At 43.5% G+C, this 19,362-nt stretch overlaps 1 protein-coding gene across 1 annotated transcript in view; it reads right to left on the bottom strand.

Moving 5' to 3' along the window:
• Window positions 1–19,362, bottom strand: part of ERCC6 (ERCC excision repair 6, chromatin remodeling factor) — a 55,805-nt gene that overhangs the window by 5,629 nt on the left and 30,814 nt on the right. Inside the window, exons 9-18 of the mRNA XM_081911919.1 lie at window positions 12,505–12,675; window positions 12,147–12,323; window positions 10,006–10,122; window positions 9,216–9,311; window positions 7,448–7,666; window positions 5,768–5,878; window positions 4,592–4,711; window positions 4,052–4,146; window positions 2,073–2,218; window positions 1,311–1,988 (exon numbers count right to left, since the gene is read on the bottom strand). Of these exons, the coding sequence (XP_081768045.1) occupies window positions 1,311–1,988; window positions 2,073–2,218; window positions 4,052–4,146; window positions 4,592–4,711; window positions 5,768–5,878; window positions 7,448–7,666; window positions 9,216–9,311; window positions 10,006–10,122; window positions 12,147–12,323; window positions 12,505–12,675 (1,930 nt within the window). The remainder of the gene's footprint in view (window positions 1–1,310; window positions 1,989–2,072; window positions 2,219–4,051; window positions 4,147–4,591; window positions 4,712–5,767; window positions 5,879–7,447; window positions 7,667–9,215; window positions 9,312–10,005; window positions 10,123–12,146; window positions 12,324–12,504; window positions 12,676–19,362) is intronic.

Here is a 19,362-nt window from a genome sequence, read left to right as displayed (position 1 = left end):
AATACTTGAGCTAGAAGAGCACTCCACATCTTGGGTCTGGCAACAGTAAATGCTTGACTTCTAGTTGAAGTTAGCTGGACTTCTGTGAAATGGGGACAACTGTCAGTGCTCTTCCAGATCAGTGATCAAGCAGGGATAAGAGAGCTCAGGGGGTTCTTTTAAAAATATAGCGTATTTTTTGCTCTATAAGACTCACTTTTTCCCTCCTAAAAAGTAAGGGGAAATGTGTGTGTGTCTTATGGAGCGAATGCAGGCTGCGCAGCTATCCCAGAAGCCAGAACAGCAAGAGGGATTGCTGCTTTCACTGCACAGTGATCCCTCTTGCTGTTCTGGCTTCTGAGATTCATAATTTTTTTTTCTTGTTTTCCTCCTCTAAAAAATTAGGTGCGTCCGGTGGTCTGGTACATCTTATAGAGCGAAAAATACGGGTATATATTTTTATTAAAGATTTCTTGGTTTACAAAAGTATGCGCCATGTCTCTTTTTTTCAAGTTACGTTTTCTATAGATCAGTTTCATTTGTTGAGACATTAGTGTTACATTAGGAAGAAAAGGGGGAAAGAGGTGATGGGGGAGTGGTGAGTGGGGTGGGCCCGGGGGGCAATGCTTCTATTCTACTTAGTGTATGTGTGGGGTTTTGTGTCAACGTCACTTGTGTGGGTTCTCTTTACCATTCGCTTGTATTCCTTTGGTGGTGAGAGAGGTTGGGGTGCCCTAGGGTGTGGTTGGTTGTCTTTGATTGGCTGTAGTGACATTTGTTTTTGTGTGTGAGTGGTGTGTGTGTGTTTGGATCAGGTTAGCCAGATTGATTTGTATGCTGTTGGTGGGTTCTTGTCGTCTTGTTGGGCTGTGTATGTGATAAAGTGTAACCATACTGGGGTGAAGGTGCTTTCTTCTATTTGTCCCTGGGTCAGTTTCAGTTTGTTGGTTAGTTTTTCTAATAAGGCTACTTCCCATACTATTTGATACCATTGGTCTATATTTACTCCTAACAGATCTCTCCAGTGCCTGGCTATGATGTTTCTGGCTACTGAGAGTAGGTGGGTTATGAGTTCTTTGTGTTGTGAGTGGGCCTTATTGTCTTGGAAGATGTTTAGTAGGGCCAGTTCTGGGGTGACTTCTAATCTCAGGGGGTTCTTAAAGTATCCTGGGCCCACGTTGTTCAGGGCTTTGTATATTAATACAAGAACCTCGAACCTCGCTGGTAACATCTAGCAGTGCAGATGTTTTAGCAGAGGTGGCACACGCTGCCATCCGCAATGGGCCTTCTGGGCTTGTGCCAGGCTACATACTGCACAAGGAGAGAGTTACCTGATTTTTTGAAAAGCTTCTCCAAAACATAATCCTCGACTTTCTTGGGATGCTTCCCTTCCTCGCTGTCCTCCTTTCGGTACTTTCTCTGCTTCACAAGGTGAGGAATCCGCTGACCCTCAAATCTGGCATCCCGAGAACGTTCCCGCTTCCGTGGCCTGTGCTTGTGATGTTTCGTTTTTGAGGTGTGCTTGCTGCAATTGTTCTCAGGTTCCTCATTCCCATCCTGCGCCTGGCAATGGCTATTTTTCTCATGTACGAGATCACGCCGACTTTCAACAAATACGCTTGTATCACCAACGGGAAAGGAATCCAAACACGCCATGTTCTCGGGCGCTTCTTTCTTCTCCAACTGCACTCCCTCATCACCGGATCCTAAAGGTTTCTCTTCCACTCCGCTCAATGGATCTGTAGGAGCAGCTGCCGTCATCCGAGGATCGCTTTTGGGAGGACTGCAAATCCGAGGAGACACTTCTGTGCTGTGCTTGACTGTTTCATCTGGTTCTGTTGCTGCAGTAGGTGAACTTACACGCTGTCTTTCCGAGAAGGAATCTGGCAGCCTGGTGCTTGTGGGCGATGTACGTCCTGCAAGGCGGTGCCGTCGCTTAGAAGCACCAGGTAAGTTCACAGCTTTATGCTTTAACTGCCATTTGGGTGTTGGAACATCAGAGCCAGTGCCTGAAACGAATTACACAGAAAATCACTGGCTGTTGGTATCCCATATTTTGTTGTGCAGATACTACAATTCCTCATCAGACATACCTGCAAATATAGCGCTGGTTTCGGTCCCTTGTGTCCCATCTGGGCTGCTCAACGTAAAGAGCTCATAGAGGTCGTTTGATTTGAAGAAGCGCCTCTGCTTCGGATCCTTCAACACTCTATTTGTTAGAAACTGTTTGAAGATTTGTCTGGAAAAAAACACAGAATTTTGTGTTAAGATATGCATAGCTTTCTGTTCAAAGCACTAAACTTAACAATGCAAATTTTACCCCAGGGAAAAATTACACAGTGCAGCATGCTTCACACGGATGCTCCAAGTTGTTTTGGTAATTTTTAAGCAATCCACAAACTGCTAACCATATGAGTTTACTGCACTTAATCTCATGACACACCAAAGATATATCCCACGAGACACTGTTTATCCACAGCAGAAAATACAAACAAAAAGGAAATCCCCATAAAAGAGGAAGGGGGAAAGAAAGCTAAATCCAGCAAGAAGTTTGGCAGAGGGTTCAAACCAACAAGCTATAATAAAAATTGCTTCAGAGATGGTAATATTAAAAGAAAAACTTGAGGGGAGTGAGAATATGGAACTGAGGGGAGCTATGCTCATCATTAAGCCTATCAATGATAACTTTAAACACTAAATTCACACTAGTCACCCACATAGTACCTGCTTCAGGGGCTTCCTGATACAGAGCCAACATTTTTCTGGTACATTTGCATCCCAGCATCTCATAAAAAAGAACCAAGCAAACCCCAGCCTACAGAGGGCAAGTGAGATGATCTTAAAAGCTTAGAGACTGGTTAGAATAAAAACAACTTCTTTGGGACTTGAACCTTAGTCTCCTGTGTCAAACCTACAAGCTGTGGCCAGGCTTAGATGTCACAGCCAAACCATGGTTAGGACACCAGGAATATGCTGCAGAACGTATTGCTTTTTTCTTTACACCACGTCAGTGAGGCCAAGAGAGGGGTCCTGTCGTCTGGGCAGCCCAGGACCTCCATATTGCTAACACAGCAGTTTGACTTCACCCCCGGAGGTGCACTCCACTGACAAAGAGATGCCAACAACAGCAATAAGACTCCTCCTCAGCTTCCAGGTTCATGATAATTCTATTTACTGTGACATCTAAATCAGACAAACTATGGTTGTTACTGAGCATAATTCACAGATATTACGGTTTGAGATAGGTTCCTAATTCTGGCTTGGAAGTGATCTATGCTCCATACAAACCTACAGCAGATTCTCTGTTACTGAACCATTGTTTTGCTCATGAAGTCTAAACCGCTTATTTCAGGCACAAGCAGCTCCCGCCCTACTGGAAGTGGCTACCAAATGTTATTCTCTACTGTCAGAAAAAGCTTCCTAAAGCTTGTCGGACAGAAGAAGCTAGATCCACGGATACAGGTTTGTGTCAGTATTTACAGAACCAGAGCATGCAAACTTTTGTTACACTATACTACCAGCCTTTAAAGTGTTGATCCATTCTGGGATAGGGTGGGGTAGTTAGGAAGGAAGGAAGGGAAGGAAGGGAGGACACCTTTTCTCTTTCCCATGTCTCCAAAGACCTTCCTTTGTGTGCGATGTGCTTTTTGTGTTCAGCCTCCAACCTGAACATTTTGTAGCTATGTAGTAGCTGCATTCACCAAGATATACATAAACAGCATGCACTTCCAAGTAGCCCCTGTCCTGCCACTCCTTGCTCCTTGCTTAGCCCAAACGGTGACACACAAGCCAGGACATACCCCTTTTCCCCAGCCCTATCACAATCCATGGCTGGAATTTCTCCTTGCACATGTTGTCGGCAGAGGCTGAAAAAGAACACAATGCAGCTAAATGGCTGAAGCTAAGTAGGTTTGAGCCTGGTTAGCGCCTGGATGGGAGGCTGCCTGAGAACCCTTTGTACACCGCTTTAAGTTTCACAGAAGGGAAAAAAACAGCAAAATACAAATAAATGCTGTTCCTCAGAGCTGCACCTGGTGAAACACTAGCAAGTCAATGCGAGTGTGCCACTCACCTGTGGTAAATCTTTTCTTCGATAGTACCAGCAGTAAGAAGTCTGTACACGGTTACTTCTCTCATCTGGCCTATTCTCCAAGCACGTTCGCGAGCCTAGAATACAAAGAAGTGTTTTTTGCAAACGGCATTTTCAGACACAACATTCCGGGAGCCAGACCAAATTAAAAACCTTAACTAATGTGCTTAAAAGCAGCCACATCGCCGCCTTTAGAAAAAGAAGCAGACATGCAATTTTTGGCATGAAAATAGTTCAGGGGAAGAGGATTAAATCCCACTCCCTCCGCACTGTGATTAAAAATTGGACCAGGATTCCCAGAGCTACGTTTTCTAAAGGAAGAGATGTGAGTGGTTCTAAGCACATTTGGCTAAAACACCTTCAACATGGATGTGCAGACTGGAAAACCACAGCAGTTAACATTCTGAGCCTTGCATGCTTCTGAACGGTCAAAGTTAAGACATCCTGGCTCAAGGCAGATGTTGAACTGGCTTATTTATAAAGGTACATCTCAAATTTAATATTCTTTCCCATGAAACCTACCTGAGTGTCTGTGCTGGGATTCCAGTCGGGGTCATAAATAATCACTCTGTCTGCACCTGTCAAGTTAATACCAAGCCCACCGACTCGAGTGGTAAGTAGGAATACAAATAAGGATTCGTCCTGTAAATACATACATCATAAGGCACATTTAGGAAAAGTTTAAAAATGTGTTTGTAAGTCTTTCCAGCCTATGGATGCAGTGAACATGCTTCTTGGCTGTCCAAGGTTGTAAAATCCTAAACATTTTTACTTGGGAACAAATTCCACTAAAATAAAGCTAAAACTAACTTACACCTGTGATTCACATATAGCAAACGTAGTTATTTGCATGTGTGTTCGAAGGAGCAAAGCCAAACATCTGCAAAGTTCAAGTGCTAAGAATTATTACAGCGGATCAAATAATTGTTGTGACATGGGAACCATTAGAACTGAACAGAATAGGTTGAAGGAAAACCTTCATTCATTGTTCTGTCTGAACTGTGAAACTAAATTTAAACCCTGCCAGGCTTGAAATTCTAAGGGTGGGCGGGTGGGTGGGTGGATGGGGAATTTATGCAGTTTTAAAAACTATTTAGGAGCTTTGGAAGTGATAAATAATAATCACAGTTCAGTGGTACCGTGGTTCTCAAACTTAATCCATTCCGGGAGTCCGTTTGACTCCTGAAACTGTTCGCAAACCAAGGCGCAGCATCCGATTGGCTGCAGGAGCTTCCTGCACTCAATTGGAAGCCACGTCGGACATTTGGCTACCATAAAATATTCGCAAACTGAAACACTTACTTCTGGGTTTGCAATGTTTGGGAGCCGATTTGTTCGACAACTAAGCTGTTTGAGAACCAAGGTACCACTGTAACTTTAATTTTAAATATTGGTGCATCTTCGAATCTCATCCTTTCCTGCTATGTAGCAGCAGCAACATCAACAACAGCAATAATAATAATAATAATAATAATAATAATAGTTATTATCGGAACCTGGTAAATGTTTTGTTATTTTGAGTAATCCCTCATTCAAAATGTGTTGGGAATGTTGCACCTGTGTATGGTTCCAGAAGTTTCCTACAAGTCTTTTCATCTGAGTCTTGCTCTTCTTGTTAACCCTTACCAAACTGAATGCTAAATTCCATGCTTCTCCAATGAAGATCAGAGACCACCTGGCTGATTCAGAGTTTCTTACCTCATTAAATCTTGCAATAAGGGGTTGCCTTGATGCCACTGTTGTGGTGCCATCCATCTTGAGATAGGAATAGCTTCTCTCCTTTAGAAACGCTTCGAGAATGTGCAGCATCTGCAAAATTGAGGAGGAAAAGATTTATGCTGAGCAGAAAAACAAAAACAAAACAGTCACTGTACAGTATAAAAACTAATAGCAGAAATCATCATGATGATGACTTATTAAATGTCTATGCTGCCACTCGTCCAAAGATCACAGGGTGGTTTACAATATAAAAACAGAAAAATACATTTAAACACTTCTCTCGTACAGAAATTGTTTCTGCCTACCCATGCCGAATAAATACAAAGAAGGTGCTAAGTAGGACATTTTTCAGCCACAAATTAAAATCCAAGTCTAACCAAAGTTGATGTGTGCAACTGAAATTAGAGTAGGGAATGCTCTTGCTAAAGTACCAAAACCTGATTTTACTTATTATCTAATGGACTTTAAAATGGAAGATTCACTTTTACTCCTAATTTTTTTTAAAATTCCAGTTAATCCAATTAATAGCTATCTTATTTAGGTATATTAAAGGCTTGGTGCTAGCGGATGTCAGGAAAATTGTTCAATGTATATTGACAGTGTCATGAGCAACTATCTGTTATAATTTGGGGGGGGGGGAGGGAGGACTCCAACACTGGAATGGTAAAACTGATCAACAGAGTCATAAAAGCGAGGCAATCTTATTTCTTTGTTGAAAAATCTAGCTTTCATCATTGAAAACAGGTGTAAGAAATGCAAGAAAATGTAAATCCATGTTGAGAATATTGTGAAATATTTTATGTATTGGAAGCAATTGGCATATGCATTTCTATTTGAATTCTTTAGGTGGTTATATGTTGGAAATTTGCATCTATTTATCTACTACGTATCTTGCTAAATTGTACCCTGTTATTTTTATTTTTCTCAGTACAGTAGCAAAGGACCCCTGACCGTTAAGTCCAGTCGTGGACGACTCTGGGGTTGCAGCGCTCATCTCGCTTTACTGGCTGAGGGAGCTGACGCTGGTCATGTGGCCAGCATGGCTAAGCCACTTCTGGCGAACCAGAACACCATTTACCTTCCCGCCGGAGCAATATCTATTTAGCTACTTGCACTTTCACGTGCTTTCGAACTGCTAGGTTGGCAGGAGCAGGGACTGAACAACAGGAGCTCACCCGTCGCAGGGATTTGAACCGCTGACCTTCTGATCGGCAAGCCCTAGGTTCTGTGGTTTAGACCACTGTGCCAACCGCACCTCAGTTTAAGAACAGCCCTGTTTACGAACTATTCGGTATATGAACTCCGCAAAACCGGAAGTAGTGTTCTGGTTAGCGAACTTTACCTCAGTTTGCAAATGGAAGGCCTCGTTAGGGAAAGTGCGCCTCAGTTTAAGAACAGCTTTGGTTTAAGAATGGACTCCCGGAACAGATTAAGTTCGTAAACCGAGGTACCACTGTATTGTTATCATGTATTTATTTGAAAATATAAACGAAAACATTTGTGCATATTCCCCAGGCATGTCAATCAGAACTACACAGAACCTTGCCCCTTGGCTTTAAAACGTTGCTTTCTGGGAGGATTCTGAAGGCAACTTTCTAGTGTGCAGCATCAGGTCACAGCTGTGGACTTGAGACAGAGAAGATGCAAAGTGTGACTTACCTGCCGAGACTGAGTAAAGAGAAGTACTCTGTGGCCTTGCTTGTGCCATATTTTCAGCAGAGACTCTACAACTATCATTTTCCCAGAACGCTTCCAGAATCCAAAATGGTCTTCTTCCTTCAATTCTTCATCAGGGACACCCTTCAAAATTTTAGGACCACCGGAAAAGAGGTCTGGGTGGTTGCAGATCTTTCTCAGGGCCACCAATCCGGAGAAAATCTACACAGAGGATAGCCAAATGTTTATTCTCTGCATGTTCCGGTCCTTCCACATTTAAGCCAGCGTAACGGATCAGAATGAAAGCAAGTGGGCACTGGAAGAAGGTTTTCAACAAGAGACTAGGGCTCTTATATCGTAACATATCACCAGCTAAACTTTGCAGTATATTAAGGCATCTGGGAGGAGGAAAGAAAGCGGGGAGGGAAAAGGCAGCTGCTGGCCATGCAGGCGATTGGTGTCACTGGGCGCAACTTCTGCCTCTTCCTGGTGAGGCTGGGCAGACAGTGCTGCCCGGGGCGGAGCCTATAAGCCTGGGTACCGCATGACATGGCACTGCAGAGCTGCCCATCTCCCTGGAACCGCCAGCTGTGGCTGGTCCTGACGACAGCCACTTGCTGCTTAAGAAGAAGTGGCTACCAGGAGCCACCATTCTGCTTGGTGCAAGGAGGGAGGAGGCGAAATGGAAACAAGAAGAAATTACGATGAAAGAAGAATGGCAGACGAAATTAATGGACTAGGCAGAATTGGACAAAATGACAGGAAGGATTCGAAACCTGCAGGACCAGAGATTTACAGAAGATTGGAAGAAGTATATGAATTATTTGAAGAGCAACTGTAATCAACAAATTATGCTAGTAGGACTACAAGAAGTTTCGTAAGGAGAAATATACAAAGTGTTACAAAGTAGAAAAAGATAGAGATATTGGTTCTGAGTTTGAAATGTAATAGGGATGCTAAGAAATGCATACTGAGAGATTAGATTGGAAAATTTTCAGACAGGATTGATGGAAGTCAAAAATTTGAATAAGATGTAAAAGTATGTTTAATTACTGTTGAAAATGATATGTTAAAGAAAACACTAATAAAAAATTATATTAAAAAAAAAAGGAGGGAGGAGGCAGCCTGCCAGCGCTCGCACGGCTAGAAAAAGATACGAAGATGTTGGCAGGTAGGCAGGCAGGCAAGCACGACTCCCGAGGCTGGTAGCTGCGCCGCAGAGGGCGAGTGGGCAAGCATCAGGTGGCCTACTGAAATGTGCAATGCGCTGGCACAAGCAGGGACTCGCGATACATTGCCTGATTGGAAATTCTGAAATCGCTCTCACAATTTTAACCTTAAACCGGTTTCAGGCAATGCACTGATACATCTCCCAGGCCTACGAGAGACGTTTATTTCTCCCTCAGTAAAACTACTATAATTCTCATGCCAAATAAATTATACACTGCCAAAGGTACTGGCTGCAGAATTCACTCTTTCAATTCCACCGCCACTCCTCTGCTTTTCTTCCTACAGTGCTTGTTTTCACTGAGACATATGCACTACATGAAAATGCAGCTCCTTAGACTGAAGACGTTGGCCAGCGCGAATTTAAAGGACTTATTTGATAACTGTAAAAGGTAAATATGCTATGTTGTCGGTTCTGTTAACTTCTCATGCCTACTAACTAACCCTCTGCTAGTGCTCTGCTAAGCTGTTTGACAGCAAATGGAAAAGATGAACTTTTTCCTTTCATGCTATCTGGCACGCCAATTTCTTTCTTTGCACTGACCTGCATGTCTCCGTTGAGAATCTGATAAACCTCTTTGGAATCGATAAACGTTTTGTATACTTGGTGCTGCTCATCTGTCAAACGGCAAAACAGTACCTAAAAAAGAGACACTACAGACATTATTACATGTAGAAACTATGGAGCTATACTTAACATGAATGAAAAATACAGATCTTTCCTCAAGGAGCTCACGATCTATGAACTGGCATAGGTTTTGCTTTTATCGCAGGGATTAGCAGCTCAGTGGAGACTTTCCCAGCCCCTGGGCTCATCATCTGTTAAAACTCACGAGTTGCAGCCACAACACAGAATTTCCTCACCCTTAGTCCTCAAGGGGAAATCTTACTTAATTCTATATTGTGAGCTCTGCAGAGTTCTCCTGCTTGCTAATATCAGCCTGTGCTGCAACACAGTTATACATAATTTATTTCATGTTCTTAAAGTACCCAAATAAGCTTAGATCCGACAAGAAAATAAATATTGCAAAAAACAAACAAACCCCTTTCTCAGGGCGGAGTAAGGGGAAGTTCCATCGTTAGAAGCAGACGTCTGTTGCATGAATGGAACAGCAGCATTGGATATAACCCATATCTTTTACTACGAGGTCAGAATTCATTAAATTGGTGGAAGTGTGTCACGAGGAAGCAACAGGAAAGCAAGTGGGGCAATGTGCTATGGTTATCCCTGTGACTTCCCACCCTAGACACGCAGTGAGCTGCTCAAACCATAACTTCACATGTAGCCTCTCTCAGATAAATTTCGGGGTGCAAAATATAGAGTCAAACAATACCTGCTCATTTTTCTCCGGTAGTGACAGGCTCATTTTAACATCCGCCTTCATTCTCCGCAACAGATAGGGATTAATTGTGTCCCGTAAAATGCAAGCACACTTATATGCTGTTTTTACCTTTTGAAGGGGAAAAAACAACACCAATGCTAGTTTATTAATCATACTTGCTTTCCACATTTTACCCCAAACCTCTCACTAATAGCTCAGCATAATACGCATGGGGCTTATTCCATTTTTTCCTCTCGCAAAAACAACTGTGACGTGGATTAGGCTCAAAGTACGCTGACCCAAAGGTTACCTGTTAGGTTTCATGATTGACTAGAAATCCTAACCCTGGTTCTCCAGGTCTGTCCAACACTCCAACCAGTGCACCACACTGAATATTTATTTTAATGTACTTTGGAGGATAAAATACTTCACCGGTTAGTGAAAACTTGTAGGTTATCATGCTGCTATTTTCCACACTTATTATGTCTTTTTGCATGTACATTTAAATGAAAGCAAACTCATACGGGCACCAGTTACGTCTAAACCAGTAGTTCCCAACCTTTTTGGGGCCATGCCCCACCTAGGCATCTCTAAAAGCCTGATTCACCCCCACCCCGACATATAATTCTTATTATTCAAAAAGTGAACTATTCACGTGGAGGAAGCCTAAAAGGCCATTAACTGTTAATAACTCATTCTCGAATTGCTCACCTTAAAAATCAAATTGTCCCCCTGTGGGGTTTGGGAACCACAGATCTAAACTAACAGCAAATCATTCTCCGTTCATTTTAAAATTAGTTGGTGGAATTTATCTGAAAGGACATAAAAATAAAAACTACATAGAATTGCAGCAAACCCCACTTGAACATGTGCCATTCCCTCCAGCAGTGCAGCTGGGTGCCTATCAATCTGAAATCAAAATAGGGTCACCCAAAAATAAGGTAGGAAGTTCGCTATATTCAGGAGAAGCCCAAGGTAGGCCGAATTACACAAGTTTGTGAGTTAAAAGTGAGGAGTGCGGACATCCGGAAAACAACCAAAAATGGCCTGGTAGTAAGATGTGAGTTTACAAAGAGAGATTGGGGGTGGGGAAGTGTCTAAAGAATTCAAAATCAGCAGGCTGGGTGAGTCTACCAATCAAGTCTATAACTGTGAGCAATCTGAGAAACTGAATGAAGCTAAGTGAAGTTGAAAACCCCTCTCCTGCCCTCGGAGGGAAAAAGAATATCAACTCCACCGGATATCATTTTAAAAAGGACTTTGGTGTGACTCTGTGTTCAGAAACGGTTTGTCAAGTGACGTGGGCCTTGCTGTTAAGAGTAAAAGTTCAACGCTCCCTTGGCAAAACCTCTGATTGGAAGCATGTGAGTGATTGCTTGGATACTGGTCACTGCGCCTAAGACACCCTGCTATAGAATCTGCCTTTGTATATTATGCTATCCAGTAATTCTCTTGCATTTCTTCATGTACTAAATGGTGGATGGCCTTATGTGCTCAGTTCGGAATTAATAAGGCTCTCCATACCATCCTGCTCATTCATTTAGATCAATAGGGGAGGCCTCCTGTGGTTCTATCATCAGATGAAGTTTGTGGGACAGCAGTGTAGGACGGGGACTTCTTGATGGTGGCACCATCTCTGAAATGCATCCTTCTGGGGTTCATCTGGCACAAACATCATTTACCTTTTCAGTAGCAGATGAAGATGTACCTGTTTGCCCAGCTCTTTGGCAGGGGGTGAGGTAAGACATTCAGTCACTATGTTATGATGGCTCACTGTTGTTTTAGTGCCTATTAGCACTTTTGTTAATTTTTACCTGATTTTTGTATTTTGTATGCAATAGTTTTTATTGTCTGTTATATGTAAACTCAGCCTTGGATTGTCTGATGAAGGGCACAATTAAGAATCCAGTAAATAATAATAGTAATAGCATGACTTCATTAGCGGAGATCTAAGTCTTATTTAATTAGTTTTGAATTGTGGTTTTATTCTGCACGATTCTTAGGATTCTCTTTGTTGTTTACTGTTTTATTCTTTTAATGTTAACTGTTGAGGAGATGATAGGACATTTAGTGACTGTGTTAGAACATGGCCTGGAACTGAGCTTTCAAAGGGACCTGCACAAGGCACATTTTCTGAGAATTGCATCTTTTACCTGAACTGGAGAGGCATTGGAATAGCCTCCCATGGTTATTGGAACAGAAAATTGCTCCATGAAGACAGGAAGTGTCCCTAGTTTTCCTGGAAATACGAAGTCAAAGAGGGACCACAGCTCTTTTAGGTTGTTTTGCATAGGTGAGCCAGACAAGATGATTCGATGAGGAGTGCAGAACTGTAAATGCAGGGAGAAGCGTATGCGTGTCATAATAAAATACAGAAAAGTGCAAATTCCACCAATAATTTACACATGACACAAAGTCTTTGAAACATGGCCCAAGCGTGAAGTAAGCGTTAAGACCAAGTTTATCACTAATTTAACCAATTAAAATGCTTTTGTTTTTAAAGAGTCTTACCTGTTTGCAGGCAACCGTGACTGCAGCATTTGGATTCCGAATTTTATGTCCCTCATCTAGAATCACATAATGCCAGCCGTAACCATGGATGTTATCTTGCAGCATGCGAATGTAAGAGTAGGAGGTTATCAGAATGCCACTACATGCTACAATTTCCTGAATCAGTTTTACCTGCAAAGAGAACAATACGTTGTCAATTACTGAAACTATGAGAGTCCATAAAGAAAGTACTGTTTTGGATAACCAATGTCCCAGGCAGCACTAACACGGCAACACTTGTCACAGGACTTAAGCACGCATTAAAATAAACACGTTTCATTCCAATATTGCAAGGGGGAAAATAGCAAGTCCCGAAAAGCCAAATCTACGACCAAACAATCCTCCATTCCAAGGTATGAGTTGAGGCACTAACAAATTCAATTGTATCTCTTCCCCTTCCCTAAAAAAAGCATGACCACTGTAAGTTAAGACACCTCCTTTGGCTTCAGCATCATGTATGCAAGTAAGGATACTGGGCTGTCTCACATAGAGTTGAGCGAGTCACAATAGGGCAGCACTACAAAGCACTGAGAATCCACTATGAATATAGCAGAGCAGCAAATTGAGAACTCGCTGTGCTAAATCAATTTGATTTGCTGCTGTGTCACTATCACCTCTTCCTCCCCTTACAACCTCCTGAGGAACGAACAAACTAGGACTTGAATTTTTTAAAAAATATCTTTTTTTGAACAGAAAGGGGGGAAAAACATTTATTTTAAAAGGAGGCTAACTTTCATGAATAGTTATTGAATTTGATACCGCTAGAAAAGATCTCTAATGCCAAATGTCTATTTTTGTAAGGAATCGTATTTCCAAAAGGAGAAAGGAAGTATGATCACTAGTTAATGAAATTAACAGATTCAGTTTACTATGGAGGTAAAAAAACAGACTCTCTTGCCCCTAAAGTAAAATCTGATATTTTTAAGCCCCCACTGCAACCCACATTCATTGCATCTATTTCCTAGCAATGGTCTGCTGCAGAATACTATAGGCATCTCTACTCAAACACTTAAGACAAATCATCTCAGGCGATTTCAAATTAAAAGCTTGTAAAATATGTAACCTCTCCTAGATTTTGCAATTAATAGGGTATGTCTGCAATTAGCCTGACTTACAGAAGGCTGCTACAATGTTGTCATTAAAAGATGTTTTGTGAAAGTGCTCCTGTTATTATGGGGGCTCAGGAGAGCAATCCCTCCTAGAGGGCAAACAGTGTAGTGGTAGAAAACAACAGCCATAAATCACACTGTCAGGCAGCACAGAGAACAGGAGTAAAAACACAAGGCTCATGAAGGCCATTCACTGTAGACACAGCACAGCAGAGTCCTACTCAGGATTTACTGAACCTGTAATTAATTAAAATTTCCTTCAAGCCAAATCTTTTATTAAACAAGGATTTGTGCTGACAATGAAGGAAAAACACAGAAAGGCAATTCATCACCGACCACTTCCCCCAGTTCAGGTTAAGGTAATGGAAGCTTTGCCACACGAAAGTCTGTTGAGTTCTGTAAAGGGAAACGGATTTGCAGAGCTCAGAGGGACCTCGTGGTCCACCCCGACAGAACTCTCCGATAATTTATAAGCATATTCAATGTTGTGCTCTAAGGACGCGTCTGCTTCCGCATTTCATCGTTGCCCGTTTCTACCCAGGAACTGACCGACAAACACGTACCTTCCTCCTAACATCACAGGCGAGGGCTTTTAATATTTTCGTCTCTTAAAATTCAATCTCCACAACTATAGCCTTTTACAGCCACTTCAATCACTTCTGACACAGAAAAACAGGATGGGATAAGACTAAGGATTATGAAGTAGCCAGAATCTGGGATGGAAAAACAGTCAGGTTTTCAGCTTCTATTGTCAGGTTAAATGAGGATGGCAGCTAAAATCGCAGGTGCGCGGGTGAAAGCCAGAGCAATCCCATAACAGCTTTAACTTTTGTAATGAGACACATGGTTTTGTGGAAGAAGGGAAATGGTTTGGTGCCCTAATTCCCCCTCTACCTTATTGCATAAATGCTTTTTAGCATGTTTGCATTTTGAACCTGCTTCTACCACCACAACCCAAGACATAAGGAAGAACTCCTGGGCTACCCAGCAATGACTATGACAGCATATACAGTGATACCTCAGGTTAAGTATTTTATTCGTTCCGGAGGTCCGTACTTAACCTGAAGCACCACTTTAGCTAATGGGGCCTCCTGCTGCTGTCACGCCGCTGGAGCATGATTTCTGTTCTCATCCTGAAGCAAAATTCTTAACCTGAAGCACTATTTCTGGGTTAGCGGAGTCTGTAACCTGAAGCGTATGTAACCTGAAGCGTATGTAACCCGAGGTACCCCTGTACTAAACTCTACAGAGCGAAAGGGTCAACGTAGTAGGTGTGCTATTCTAAAATCTGTTTTGTCAAGAAAAATAAAGGGCTGAAGAAATACTGCACATGCTACTCTAACCTCAGCTCTGCTCTGCGCTAGAGAGAGGGCTATTGAGAGAAGGAACTGCTTAACTTTACATCAATATGCCTTCTGGCACTGAAATTGTGCCAGCCTTATGCCTCAACTCTACACTTAATGAAGTTTCTGCAAAGGGATTTATGCACTTCGGGAGCAGATACGAATGGTGAGAAAACAAAATAGAGGTCAAGGATTTCAGAGAGATGTGTGCTACTAAATGAGAAGTGCCACCCTACGGTGCCACAGTATCTTTTCCCCACTCTTCCTCTGACTTCTGTTGTAGTGACATCTCTTTTCTCAGCCCCCTTCTACTGCTTAGCCTGACCTCTTCTGAGCTGTTCACATAGTAAGCTCCCTTTGTAACCTTATGTCCATATTCTGCTGGTGCCCAGCTCAGGAGGGAACCATGCTCACAATCCTTTTTGCAGCTCAGGTTTCCCCAAACTTGGGTCCCCAGCTCTTTTTGGACTACAATTTCCATCACTTCTGATCACTGGTCCTGCTAGCTAGGGGTGATGGGAGTTGTAGTCCAAAAACGGCTGGAGACCCAAAGTTTGGGAAACCCTGCTATAGCTAAACAGAATACTGGCCCCTTTCGAAAGTGGGTGGGAAGGGGCTTCAGATAAAAATGAAAACAAGCAGCTTTAAGCTCAGGAATCAAGACATATGACATTTCGAGAACTGAATACTCAAACGGCTAATGCTGCTGAATGATCAGAGAGAAGCCCTGCTCGTTTTAAGACCTAGTTGGGGTGGCTGCTGGGAGCAATGGCTTGGGTAAATAGGATTGGGTATATGCAGTGCCTGTTGTCTTTGTCCATGGAGTTTTCTTGGCAGGGATACTGGAGTGGCTTGCCAGTTCCTGCTCCAGGTGGATCACGTTTGGTCAAAACTCTCCACTATGACCTGTCCATCTTGGGTGCCCTGCACGGCATAGTTCATAGCTTCTCTGAGTTATTCAAGCCCCTTCGCCACGGCAAGGCAATGATCCATGAAGGAAATCAGCCCTGAGTGCTCACTGGAAGGACAGATCCTGAAGCTGAGGCTCCAGTACTTTAGCCACCTCATGAGAAGAGAAGACTCCCTGGGAAAGACCCTGATGTTGGGAAAGATGGAGGGCACAAGGAGAAGGGGACGACAGAGGATGAGATGGTTGGATAGTGTTCTCAAAGCTACCAGCTTGAGTTTGACCAAACTGTGGGAGGCAATGGAAGACAGGAGTGCCTGGTGTGCTCTGGTCCATGGGGTCACGAAGAGTTGGACACAACTAAACGACTAAACAACAACAACATATGCAGTGCTATTTTTCTAGAAAAATAGGTGCTTTAATTCACCATGAACACCTACCTGATTCTCTAAGAATTGCAATGGCACCCACCTGAAAGATGCTGGACCCCATCTGAGAGGTGCCAGAACTGAGTTCCAGCGGAAAAAAGCAGCGGTAGCCAATGGGGACACCTTCCAGATTTTGTTGCACTCCAACTCCCCCGAGTCCCACCAGCATGATCAACAGCCAGGGAGTTACAGTCTAGCAATACCTGGAGTGTTATATCTTCCCCACCTCTGATTTCAGTGAAGCTAGTGGGCAAAACCCTCCGTGGCCTTTGAGAGCCTTGCAGGGTGCTCGTTTCTATGCTTGTGGCACATATTTACAAGTATGTAAACAGTATACTGGTGTGCGCTCATAAACAGAACATGGAATCTTTGTGCTGTCTACAACTTTCTCAACAGAATCTTGAGAAGCTTCCCCTCCCGGAGTTCAGTAAATTCCCAGCTCTTGGGCATGCCAACAAACCGTGTCCATAGAACATTGGAGAATATTTACAGGGACTGGTGAACAGTCCTCTGCTCTCTTCAGTAGTCAATTCTTTGGGTCCTATCCAATGCTGGCGCAGCAGACTTCCACTTGCGCAATGGAATTTCCCCTACCGCCCCCGTGCGCAATGCTCCAGAGGATCAGAGGACCCTACGGAGAAGATTTTGATGGTGCATGGGGAGAGAAATGGAAGGGAAATCCATTGTGCGAGTGGGACTGTGTATACACGGCATTAGGTACAACCCTCTGTAAATACATGAAAAAATCTCCCCTAAGGGAATTCTGTGAGTATTTGCAAGGAATGCTCACAAAACCAAGATGGCATATGTTTCATTAAACCCTGTTCCCAGCCACTTCCTCCAGCTTCACAAACAACTCTCCCGCTCCCCCATCCCTTACCACTGCGGAGGGATAACCAACAGCTGGAGGGAGCTTAGTTTGCCCTGTCATTTTACTCTGGAAGTGTTTGGGCCTAGAAGAATCGTTCCCCACTCCCCCCCAAAAAAAGCCACAATTCCTGTGATCATTGCAGAAAATGTGATGCTAAAGTTCTGGAATTAGTTCGTTTGCCAGCTGGTTGACTAGCCCACCTGCCTGGTTTTCAGCTTGGCTCACTCCCGCTGCCAGCTAACCTCCTAACAGTACAGTTGTCTTGTTTAGTTTTAACTTGCAAAAGAGCAGTAGCGATGGAGGAAAATTGCAGGTGAGAAAACGAGGGGTCCGGTGTGTTTAAATACACAATAATCTTTGCAGAGGACACTTTGTGCATGTTTCGGTGCTTCCCGGATAAAGCGAGATCCTCAGAGGTGACAACACCAACTTAGCTAAACCTCAGAAAACTATCAGCACAATTTATCAGACTGATCCATTTGTGTATATATCGCAACACGTCACTCCAAGCTTCACCATGGGCTTAGTGCAGATGTGCGAGCTCCCGGAGTGGAGACTCCAGCCGCTTCGCTGCTGTGTATCATTCGCCTGAGGCTCATGTTTTCGATCTCTCCAGACTAATAAATAAGTTATTAGTCTAGGTAAATAATTATGATGTGCAATAGTATCATGGAAACACCACTGACACTGATCACTATATGCGGCAATGATTCTCAATAACAGAGTGGAGCTTTTGCTCTTCCAGCCCCTACTTTGTGGAATGCACTTCATCACGTTATCAGACAGACGCCGACAATTTGTGCTTCTACCTGCTTCAACTTTTATGCTTACCCGGGCATTTCCAGAAGGATGATATCAGCTACGAGAGCCACACCATAGTGCAATTTTGTTGGACCCGTTTTCCAATATATTTAACGCTGCGTGTGATTTTGTATTTTTATCTTGCATGCCACTTTTGAGATCTTTCTGGAATATGAAGCGGCTCATAACCGTTCTAGATAAACAAGATGCTCAAGAGCCCAAGAGTTCACTCAGGTGTCTGCAACGTTGCCCCCGAACCCACAAGATTAGCACTCAGGAGGTTGCACTGCTGCAGGTTTCCTAGGCAAGTGCTCCCTGAAGACGGGAAGATTGTAGTAAAGTCTGCAAGGGGCATGGGAATGGTGAGATGAGCTGCTGAGTCCAGCTGCACAGGGAAGGCCAGCCTAACTAATCACTGATCTAAGGGCTGAACTACGGAAAGCATGTACACATGTGCAACAGAAGCTAGGGCAATTCCGAGTGGAGAAGCAGCAGGGAGAGGGAGAAAAGAGCAAGTTTGGGGTTGTTGTTTTTTAGGAAAAGAACCCCAGGCAGGACACCTTGCTGCAACAAGTTCCATAGAAAACTATTTGCTGGGGCGCCCAACTCACAGACCTTGGTGCTGAACGAAAGCAGACACTGATATAAAAGTAGCAACCCTATAAAGGTAAAAGGACCCCTGACCATTAGGTCCAGTCATGACCGACTCTGGGGTTGCGGCACTCATCTTACTTTACTGGCCAAGGGAGCTTCCGGGTCATGTGGCCAGCATGACTAAGCCGCTTCTGGCAAACCAGAGCAGCGCACAGAAACGCCGTTTGCCTTCCCGCCGGAGTGGTACCTATTTATCTACTTGCACTTTGACGTGCTTTCGAACTGCTAGGTTGGCAGGAGCAGGGACCAAGCAATGGGAGCTCACCCCGTCGCGGGGATTCGAACCGCTGACCTTCTGATCGGCAGGCCCTAGGCTCTGTGGTTTAACTCACAGCGCCATCCTGAGCAACCCTATAAGTATCTTTAAAAAGGTGGCCTTTGTGTATGACGGAACCTATAGCAGAGGTGCTAAGCCCTCTGTGCTGTATTTGTCCTTAAATTCTTCGGGTGGAGGGAGGAGTGGGGGGGGGTTATAAAAATGGAGGACCTGATGGGCTGGGCTTTCACTGATGCTGAATCGCTGCACCATACAGCTCACTCAATGTCACAATGCAACAAAAACTCTCAAGGTGTTTCATGGGGAAAAACATGAGTTCCATTTAACACTGTGAGGGAGGGAGCAAAGCTAAAACTTCAAGGATTATCTTCAGTACTGGCAACAAAATTCTTACGACACTTTCAAGCGAAAGAAGTGCAAACTGTTCCT

Source organism: Podarcis melisellensis (genome assembly GCF_964234715.1).
Source record: "Podarcis melisellensis genome assembly, chromosome: 5".
Lineage (NCBI taxonomy): Eukaryota > Metazoa > Chordata > Lepidosauria > Squamata > Lacertidae > Podarcis > Podarcis melisellensis.
Note: the sequence above shows the minus strand (reverse complement) of the source record. Positions and strands in the feature narration are given on the sequence as shown.